Below are 10,795 nucleotides of genomic sequence, written 5' to 3'. Positions count from 1 at the left end.
ACACATTGAGAAACAAGATTGCCACACTGCAGATTCCTAAAGGTTTTAACTGAGAATTCAGTAAACTATACTTCTAATATGGATTCTCAAGTCCTTCCTGTTCACCCTTCACTGAGTGTGGCATTATATATGCTCAGTTAGATGAAACTGACACTTCTTTGTACTGGAAAACCAGAGTTCCTCTTCTAGATGTATGCACCCACATAAGTGAGTCAGGTGAGCTTGTTTCTCAGTAGTCTCACTTCAGTGTATACTGAATACATTTGTAACCACAAGGAGAGCAAGGTTTTCTGCCTACACCACTGAATATGCAACTGGTTATTTGCTTGCAAGCATTTGACAAATCATTAGAATGGAGAAGAAACTTTTTAAGGTCATCAGTAATCCTAGGATCCCTCCCCTTTCTATTCTATCCCTGCCCACAATGAAATCTACTTGGTCTGAAAACAAATACATAAAAATATATTGCATTTTCAATCACATCTTACAAAACGTTAAGAGAATATGAGTAGAAAAGAATAACCATTAATGGTCCAAACCATTGAAACCCCCTACAAAGTAGGAGCAATTAGTAGCCTGAATCAGTTATTGTGCAATCTTCAATCTTCCTGCCCCCACCCTAAGATTACATATGAATATATACATATGTGTATATATTTGTGATCCATAGTTCAATATATCATGATTCAATGTTTCAAAGAAAATGCTTTAAAAAATAGGATGAAACATTTTACTACTGCAGGAAGGAAGAAACGCATTTAAAGCAACATTGAAAATGGCGTGCAGTATAATTACCTGAAATTGCTATTCGCTTGACACCCTGACACTAATTTTATTCAAGCCATTGGGAAATAAAAATTTTAAAAGCACTCCTTTCCAAACGTCAGAGGTTGGGGGGGGGGTGTTTAGGATATAGGAAGGGTGGAGGCAGGAAGGAGGTGGTAAACTTTCCAGTATCCAAAAAGAATTAAACAATCCATTTAGAATAAGCGTCTATATAGATCGACAGCCTTTAATGCCAACATTTTTAACGCTTGCCCTGTACGTAGATTGATTTTTTTTTTCTCCAGCATCCCTCGGCAGATGGATTTTTGCTACTGCAGATCAGCAGAGGGTGTCAGATCTTTCAGAGTGCACCAGGCTGGAACGAGCAGAGCTTCTTAGTAACTCTCTTTCTCCCCTCCCCACTCTGGTTTTTTCTCCCTTCTCTCCCCAACCCCCTCTTCTGAGTAATTCAGAAAGAGCAGAAGAAAGAGAAGCAAAACAAGGGGGGGGGAGAAACGCTAGTTAGGGAGACGACAGGGGAACCCGAGAAAAGAACCGAACACAAGAAGAGGGGGAAGGATGGACAACCACAAAACGCAGCAATTGCGGAAATTTTGCAGCGCCATTGGCTCGGCAGCTATTTCTTAGGCTGGGGCGTGATTTCAGCACCAAGGGGAACTGGACAGCACCCAGAGGGGACTCCTAGGCAGAGAGCAACAGCAGCAGGAGCCGCTGCAGCAGCAGCTACAGCATCAGCATCAGCATCAGCATCAGCAGCCGGAAACCCTTCTTTGTAACAGAAAAGGCAAGGTCAGTCCGAGGCATAGCCATGCACAGGCAGTTCGCCTGTACTACGCTGCACTCAGCCTGCTTGTGTGTCTAACATGCACTTGCTTCTAATTCCTAGCATTGTTACCATTCAGATTAGTGAAGACAACTAGCAGAGATTCGACAGTTACGGGTTTAATTTTTTTTGTAAACTTCTTTTGGTGGTTTCAAAGGGAAGGGAGGGGGGATTTTTTCTACTTTTTAATTTTTATTTTTGCGTGCCTTGCACTACGTGCCTGGATAGTTTGTGGATTTAATTACTGACTGGCGTCTGGACTGTTGCAGTGTGGGGGGGGAGGAGGGAGGAAAGAATCCACCCCCCCCCAAAAAACGAAAGCTTTTTTTTCCCCCTTCTTTTTCCTTGGGTTCGGACATTGAAGTGGTAAATGAACTTGAACTGTGTCTGTGGCGAACAGGATGATTGCTGTTACTTTGTGATGAGATCGGGGATGAATTGCTCAGTTTAAAAATGCTGCTTTGGATTCTGTTGCTGGAGACGTCTCTTTGTTTTGCCGCTGGAAACATTACAGGGGACGTTTGCAAAGAGAAGATCTGTTCCTGCAACGAGATAGAAGGGGACCTGCATGTAGACTGTGAGAAAAAGGGTTTTACAAGTCTGCAGCATTTCACTGCTCCGACTTCCCAGTTTTACCATTTATTTCTGCATGGAAATTCCCTCACGCGACTTTTTCCTAATGAGTTCGCTAACTTTTATAATGCGGTTAGTTTGCACATGGAAAACAACGGCTTGCATGAAATTGTTCCCGGGGCTTTTCTGGGACTGCAGCTGGTGAAGAGACTCCACATCAACAACAACAAGATTAAATCTTTCCGAGAACAGACTTTCCTGGGGTTGGACGATCTGGAATACCTCCAGGCTGATTTTAATTTATTACGAGATATTGACCCGGGAGCATTTCGAGACTTAAACAAGCTGGAGGTACTCATTTTAAATGACAACCTCATCAGCACCTTACCTGCCAATGTGTTCCAATATGTTCCCATCACCCATCTCGACCTTCGGGGAAACAGACTTAAAACATTGCCTTATGAGGAGGTCTTGGAGCAGATCCCAGGCATTGCTGAAATCCTGTTAGAGGATAACCCCTGGGACTGCACTTGTGATCTGTTGTCTCTGAAGGAATGGCTAGAGAACATCCCCAAAAACGCACTTATTGGACGTGTGGTCTGCGAAGCCCCCACTAGACTGCAGGGCAAAGATCTTAATGAGACCTCAGAACAAGATCTGTGTCCTTTGAAAAACCGAGTGGATTCTAGTCTCGCAGCACCCCCTGCCCAGGAGGAGACCTGTGCTCCTGGCCCCATTCCAACTCCCTTTAAGATTAACGGCCAAGAAGATCCTGCCACTCCAGGGGCTGCTCCAAATGGAGGTACAAAGATTCCAGTCAACTGGCAAATCAAAATCAGACCTACTGCGGCGATATCAGCGATCAATGCCAAAAACAAACCTCCGGGCAGAAGTATGCCCTGTCCGGAGATATGCAGCTGTGACCAGATCCCAGATTCGGGTCTAAAGGTGAATTGCAACGACCGAAACGTGAGCAGTTTGGCTGACTTGAAGCCCAAGCCCTCCAATGTTCAGGAGCTATTTTTGAGAGACAACAAGATCCACACCATTAGAAAAGCTCACTTTCTGGATTATCGGAACCTTAATCTTTTGGATCTAGGAAACAACAATATTGCAACTGTGGAGAACAACACCTTTAAAAACCTTTTGGACCTAAGATGGCTATACATGGATAGCAACTACCTAGACACCCTGTCGCGAGAGAAATTCACCGGGCTGCTGAACCTAGAGTACCTGAATGTGGAGTTTAACGAGATCCAGCTGATCCTCCCGGGTACCTTCAATGCTATGCCCAAACTGAGGATACTCATTCTCAACAACAACTTGCTGAGATCCCTGCCTGTCGACGTCTTTGCTGGGGTCTCACTCTCTAAGCTAAGTCTCCACAATAACTATTTCCTGTACCTCCCAGTAGCGGGGGTATTGGATCAGTTAACCTCCATCATACAGATAGATCTGCACGGCAACCCCTGGGAGTGCTCTTGCACGATTGTGCCTTTCAAACAATGGGCAGAGCGCCTGGGTCCCGAGGTGATCATGAGTGATCTGAAGTGCGAGTCCCCGGAAGACTTCTTTAAAGCAGATTTCATGTTCCTCTCCAATGACGTGATGTGCCCCCAGCTGTATGCAAAGATCTCGCCTACGTTAACTTCACACAGTAAAAACAGCACTGGGTTGGCGGAGACAGGGACTCATTCCAATTCCTACCTAGAGACCAGCAGGGTCTCAATTTCGGTGCTGGTCCCGGGACTCCTGCTGGTGTTTGTCACCTCTGCCTTCACAGTGGTTGGCATGCTAGTGTTTATCCTGAGGAACCGAAAGCGGTCAAAGAGAAGGGATGCCAACTCATCTGCATCTGAAATCAATTCCTTACAGACAGTCTGTGATTCTTCTTACTGGCACAACGGACCTTACAATGCAGATGGAGCCCATAGAGTTTATGACTGTGGCTCTCACTCCTTATCAGACTAAGAACTGGGGCAAAGGGTGGGGGAGGGGAAGTGGGGCGCTTTCCCACAAGTTTCGCAGCTAGCAACCCAGTGGTTAAAGAAACCTTGACCCGTGTGCTTTGTCTGCTCGCCCACGCCAAAGCGTGATTGGCATAAATCAATCAATCAACCAACTGCGCTAGGAAAAGAGGGTTCTGGCCCCTCAGCTCTCATCTGGGAAAAACAAACAGTGCGAAGACTGTGGCATAACTGGGGGAACCGAAGCCAGCTCGCTAGCTCTAAACCCCTTTTGAGAGGCAGCCAAGCTGGAGCAGCGCTTCTTACATCTGACTATGCCCTTAGTGATCCTTGGAGACTAAAAAGAGGGCAGACGACACACTTGGTCAAACTCTTATAGGGCGAGCGAATGTTATTGTCCTATATATATATATGTATAAATATACCTACGTCTATATATATATAGATAGATATCTATTTTTCCCCTGTGGATTAGCCCCGTGAGGAGGGGGACGTGATGGCCTCCCTGCTGACACTTCAGGGAAGGGAAGTTGCACGAAGGCATGAATGTAATGTAAATAAATGACTCGGATTCCGAACAAAAAGTGCTGCATGGCTCGCATGGATACAACGCACCCCAGGGACGCTCCCCCTCCCACTCAACCGGAGACAGCGTCTAATTCACACCATCCACCCTCTTACCTGATAAGTCCCATCGTATCAAACTTTCTATAAACAAATACAGTATAATCTAAAAGTGCCATTTCGCCATTTTTTTGTGATGATAGGCAGTTCAGAGCGGTACATTTACTGTGAAAAAAAAATGTAAAGATTTTATTTAAGACATTTGCATGGATAGTCAGTTCATTTTATGAGTTTAAAATTTTACTTTCTTTGGAGAGGTTTTCTGGGGTTACTTGTTTTTTTTTTTGTTTTTTGGGGGTTTTTTGGTTATTTTTTTCTATAAGTATCCAATAATGCCTTCCATCTGAATGTAAAATTAGTACCCTTGATTTCTATTATGGTATCAGTGTAAACATTCAAAAAATAATTCCGAGGCAGTTAAGCATGACCAATTAATGTCACTCTAGTGCTTAGGCTGCAATCTTAATGGTAGCAATTCTGTGCTGGTGTAAATCTTACTATTAAGGAGAAAAACAGAATCGAGGAAGCACGTGAAACTTACTAATTCTATCCGAGGATTTTATAATGGCATATTTTTTCAGTATTAAAGTGAAAATGTTTTCAACTCTGGGTCCTTATATTTTTCCAGCTTCATTTTTGCAAGTGGCTGATATGGTATGTGTTGGCAGGGATGGGGGAGGGGAGGGAAGGGGGCGGATCCCTTCTTTGGCTACATTAAGGCAGGTTCTCTAATCTCCTTACTTAACTACCTACCCTTCCTGTCTTGTTGCTGCCCTATAACCTTCCCATAATGTGTAAATAATCTAGTTCCCCTTCTTCCACCCTCCACCTCACCCCACATCCACATCTTCCTCCCCCCCCCCCACTAATGCGGCAGTGAAATTCCTTTATTAATGCTGGAACTCCCCCGCTGCTGCTTCTGCTGGTGCTGCACACACTGCAGATATATTAGGGACGTTAGTGGAAATTTGATTTAATTGACTCTGCCTAGATCGGTCTCATTAAACAGAGTGGAGATTTCATTGGTCAGCACTCCTTGCTGAAACGCAGCAGCCCTAATGACTGGCAGTTGAGATGCTGCTGGCGATTTGACTTTAACAGCTGCTGGAAATGGTAAAACTAATTAGTGAAGGGAATCCCTCCCCCTTCATAACTGCACCTAGAAAATTGGTAAAGAAAACACACATCTTAACTCTGATCATCCACGTTAAAGAGGTTTTCTCTTAGATCGTTTGGCTTTCCGGTAGTGGCCCCTTAATTAACAGGAAAAGCACGAAAGTGCTCAAAGCAATGTTGCTCCAATCTTAAGCACTGTTTCTGGCTTTCTCTAGGCAAAGTCCATCTGTGCAGCAGGAACTAACAAAACTTCAAATACCGAATGGGTCTGTATTACAGCACATGCCCACCTTTGAAAAGTGCAATAAGAAAGCAGAGCTCACAGATATGGAGGGAAAATAAATGACAGAAATCTAAATCGAATAGAAAAGGTCCTCTGAAATCTTAAGGATAGGACAGTTTTCTAGGAGTCAGTTTCTAAAGAAGTGTCATTCCCCAGAACAGTGATGTTCTGCATGTTGTTCTTTAGTTTATATTGCACTTTTATAATAAAAAATATTTGTCAATTATTAAAAACAACTGTCCCTGAGGCCATTTCTCATTTTCTCCTTTTATTGATTTTGGTTGTGAATTGCTCATTTTGGAAGCACATTCAATGTGAGTGGAATTATTACCAACTAGCAAGAGAGGTCATGGATTTTTCTTTTTTGGGATCATTAGGCCTTTAAAGTGAAGGTACAACAGGCTTCCTTCCATGGATGTTAAGTATTAGATACGTTTTTTGCAATATTTTAAGAGCCAAATATAATGAAAACCAAATAAAAAGCAGTGACAGCAGAAGGTGACGCTATTTCAACTATAGGTATTAGGTGAAAGATATTTGTTCCTAAAAAATGTTAGTGTAGATTTAAGTTCTTATTTGTAAAGTGTTTATAAAAAGCTATGAATTTTCCTCTACTTTATTCATGGTATAGTATGAATTTTATTTGTCCGTGTGTAGTAAAATACATTTTAAGAGGTCAGATGAGGAAATACTTGGTTATTAGTTTTAATAATTTCTGCAATTGTTTTTAATAACCTCTAAAGATACCCATCTTTATGAAATGATGGACAGAGTGTAACTATACATTTTTAATAATATAAAAGGGTCTATGAGGGCTTTATTCAGTTTATAAATCATAAATATGTTGGACACTATATAGATACAGCGTTTTAAAAGATAAAGTACTCTACATTTATTCATTCAGAGGCAATAAATTTAATGGTCATCTAAAACTTGTGTTGTCTTTGTTAGGGGTTGTTTCTAAGAAGGATAGTGCACTTAGAGCAAAAAAGATTTATGGACTGCAGCAATTTATAAATTATAGACATGTAAAGACACTGAAACAAAATTAAGTAGATATTGATTCTGATGAGATTAGCATTGCCAGAGTGTTTTAATAAATAAGAAAACACATGAAAAACACATGCAGAGAAGGAGAAAGAGTAATGCTCAGATATATCCAATGACTGATTATATTGAACATTTATTATTTAGACAGCCAATGTTTTATTCATTTTGATAAAGTATCTCTGTCATAATAACATATATTATATTTGCAGGATACATAATGCATGCAGTTTCCCTACATCATTTTTGTTTAGATATGCTTAGTCTCTAGCTTTTTTTTTTGGGGGGGTTGTTTTTTACTTTCAAGGGTCTTTATAACTGTAGATGTCACATGCATCGTGTGAAGTATGTTGCTTCTAGTTGAATCACTCTTCAATTCATCAAAGTAAAGGAGATTTCAGTTGTGCAGAATGGAAAAGAGAGGAAGATGGAGATATCTTGTTTAGTTCAGTTGCTTTAAAGGAAGTATCTGTACTGCTGTTGTAGCTAAGAATATCTTAGGATTTAAGTAGTTGCCATAGAAATTTATTGTTTAACCCATTTTACCTTGTTTATGAAGCAGGTAGCTAGACAAGTTGATTTAACAGTAAAATTTTTCCCTTAAAAGAAAAGATAGAAAGCTGTGTAGTGGATATATGTCTAGATAGAATTATTTTAAAATATTCATTTAAAATCACATCGGTGAATCCAAGGAGAGGGTGTTTGTCTGTGGGTAATGCCCCCTTGTTAATAAATGGGGATTGTTTTTGGTTGTTTTTTTTTTTTAATTTGGGTAGAGATCTGTGAATTTTTTGGAAATGAGGGAAGGTCCAAAGGGACAAAGAAAGTGTCTATATGATATTTGATGGTTTCCAGGTCAGGTTCTCTGCTAGCTCTTGCAGAAATAGCCATCCTTTTTTGTTTGAATGCTTTTGTAATGAAAATGTGATAGGAATGTTTAAATATGTTAATGATTTAATTGTAGTTTGAATTTGAATTTGGTCCATTTTTCATTCAAAAGTGAAGGTGATTTAAATTATTATACATTGTTTTTTTTTAAAGATTATTAACTTAACAAATATAGCAAATTGTATGCATGCTTGTGGCTAAGCTGTGAGTTGCCTATTTTATATGGTACAAGAGCCATATAAAAGTGGATAAGCATTGACAAATTTGGGGTTATTGCCTAAGATTATATTACATCCATACACATAACATAGATATAGATTATTTATGCAACTAACACTCAGCAGAGCTTGGAATTTATGCTTAATGTTCAACAGCTTGAAGAAATGCTATAATAATGTTCTACAATGATAATGTTTAAAAGGAGAATAGCCCTAAAGGTTGATTCCCTATGAGATGATATGCTATTTAGGCTTGAGTGCTGTGCTGTCCCTCCATAGTGACCTATCAATGATATTTTCATTAAATTTCAAATATCTTGAATATTTTAGACAATAAAAAAATATGGACACAAGTGTTTTAGGTTTTGAACTGAAATGGATAAGGGGTAATTATATAGATTAAGCCAAAATTAAGCCTTTTGACCTTAATTGGCTATTTTAGTTTAAAAATTTAGTTTTGAATTTAATTATCTAGATAAAAATTGAATGTATTTCCTACTTCACTTTATTTTGTTAGGTCATAGCAAGTCTTAGTGAAATTTGAAAATAATGTATTTTATTAAAGAACTTCCCCAAATGGGGGCAATTTATATCTGTATCTGACAAAATAAAACCTAGAGTTTACTAATATCTAGGTTATAATTCATTCATCAAGTATTTTTGAGTGCCTACTATGTATAAAATGTTGTCCTTATGGGAAATAGATATGAGTAAGACTTTGTCCCTGTAGTTAAGAAGTTGAATTATGGTAGAGAAGACTTTGCAAATATGCAAATAGCTATAATTCAAGTGAAAATAAGATATGTCACATAGACTATGTTTAAAAGTACACTTTAAAGATCTTTAGTCTGATTGATTTCTGTCCCCTCCTCCACAGTTAGAAAATGGTACAGTAAATTAGAGCTACAGTTATGGGCCAAATAAATGGAAACTTTTAGGAAAGTTCAAAATAACAGATAATTCAGTTTTTCCATCTGTTTTATTTTATCTTATTAATTTATTGAATTATTTCATTTTATCTAGAAAACTCTGCTTCTATTGATGCAGAGAAAAATGGAAATAAAGTCCCTGATTTTCTTACCTCATTATGAGGTATGAATTCCTGATAGGTGATTGTTGTGTTTAAACCTTCTTTAAAACAAATGATTAATTCAACAATAAAAATCAGCTAAGTCAGTTGTTTGGCCTTGAGTCCATATGTCAATGGGAAGTTAAAATAATTTTTTTCAAATTTTTCAGTTTTAACTAGCTATAATACCATGTGACATATCTAATACTAGCTTTGAATATGAGTAATGTTATATATGTGATAACTTCTGTATAAATATAAACTTGCATTTATATTTATATTAACAAAACGCCCTAGCTATCTGAAAAGAAAGGTAGAACAATGGTAAAACATGGTTTCATACCTATGATTCATATCTAAAAGAGATAATAGTAGGTTCAAACATATGAGTTTTTTAGGGTGGTATTTTTAATAGAATTTATAGAGGTATTTTTGTTTATATTTATACTAGCAAGTATTCTATAATGTTACATATTTTGTTTAAATTTCTTATGTCATGAATATTTTTACTTGATATCTTATTTATAAATTGTATGTCTTCTGAATATTATAGAAATATTTAGCAGTGACATAGCCTCTAAACATCTGGAGCTCAGGAATCTTGAGTCAATGGAGATGCAATTTCTGCTCCTCTGACTCATGCTCTCTTTCTTCTTTCCATTTTTTTCTTGGTAGAAATGATAATATTGCACTAAATCCTTAATAGCATCAAAGGTGCAGAGAAGTCTTTACTTTTGAGTGGTCTAGTAAAGAAATGAGAAAGCTGTGGTGTAATTAATCATTGCATCTAGCATTTGGTATTATACCATTTGGCATATGAAGATTTTTCTCACTTTTAAATAGTTTTTGATTTGATCTTTTAGTGATGTCTGTACTATAAGATCAATGTAATAGTATGGTAGAAAGAACATTGACTTAGGATTTCTTTTACTTACTAGTTTTATGAGCTTGTACAATCACTCCAACTCTCTGAACCCATTTCCTGGTGTATAAATTGGTTGTTAAAAACAACACAAAACAACAACAACAAAAGAGAACTTGCATTATATGCCTTAACAAAAATAAAATGAGAATATATAGATAACTGTAAATTATATTAAGTTTGATTCTATACAGGATAGCATTTTGATTAATAGCTTACAATATATGCTTTAATGGAACAAGTTTACTATAGAAAATCATAAAGTTGGTATATGAGTCAATAACAAGGCTGATAGATCATCAGAGCTTCCACCATTTTTTATTGTTCTACTTTGTTGCCTTTGGTTTGTTGTTGTTGTTTGTTGGGGCAATGAGTGACTTGTCCAGGGTCACACAGCTAGTGTGTGTCAAGTGTCTAACACAGATTGGAACTCAGGTCCTCCTTAATCCAGGGCCAATGTTTTATCCACTGTGCCACCT

General features: G+C 38.4%; 1 protein-coding gene across 1 annotated transcript; it reads left to right on the top strand.

Moving 5' to 3' along the window:
- Positions 1 to 926: 926 nt before the first annotated feature.
- SLITRK1 (SLIT and NTRK like family member 1) lies at positions 927 to 5,377 on the top strand. The gene has a single exon (XM_043995710.1). It carries the CDS (start codon positions 2,063 to 2,065, stop codon positions 4,151 to 4,153), a length of 2,091 nt encoding a protein of 696 aa, XP_043851645.1. The 5' UTR covers positions 927 to 2,062; the 3' UTR covers positions 4,154 to 5,377.
- The last annotated feature ends 5,418 nt before the right edge of the window (positions 5,378 to 10,795 follow it).

This window comes from Dromiciops gliroides, chromosome 3, assembly GCF_019393635.1.
Source record: "Dromiciops gliroides isolate mDroGli1 chromosome 3, mDroGli1.pri, whole genome shotgun sequence".
Taxonomy (NCBI): Eukaryota; Metazoa; Chordata; class Mammalia; order Microbiotheria; family Microbiotheriidae; genus Dromiciops; species Dromiciops gliroides.
This window is presented reverse-complemented; position numbering and strand designations above follow the sequence as displayed.

What these genes read in the sequence shown, in the direction of transcription:
- SLITRK1 (XM_043995710.1), top strand. Translation starts at nt 2,063, where the DNA reads ATGCTGCTTTGGATTCTGTTGCTGGAGACGTCTCTTTGTTTTGCCGCT.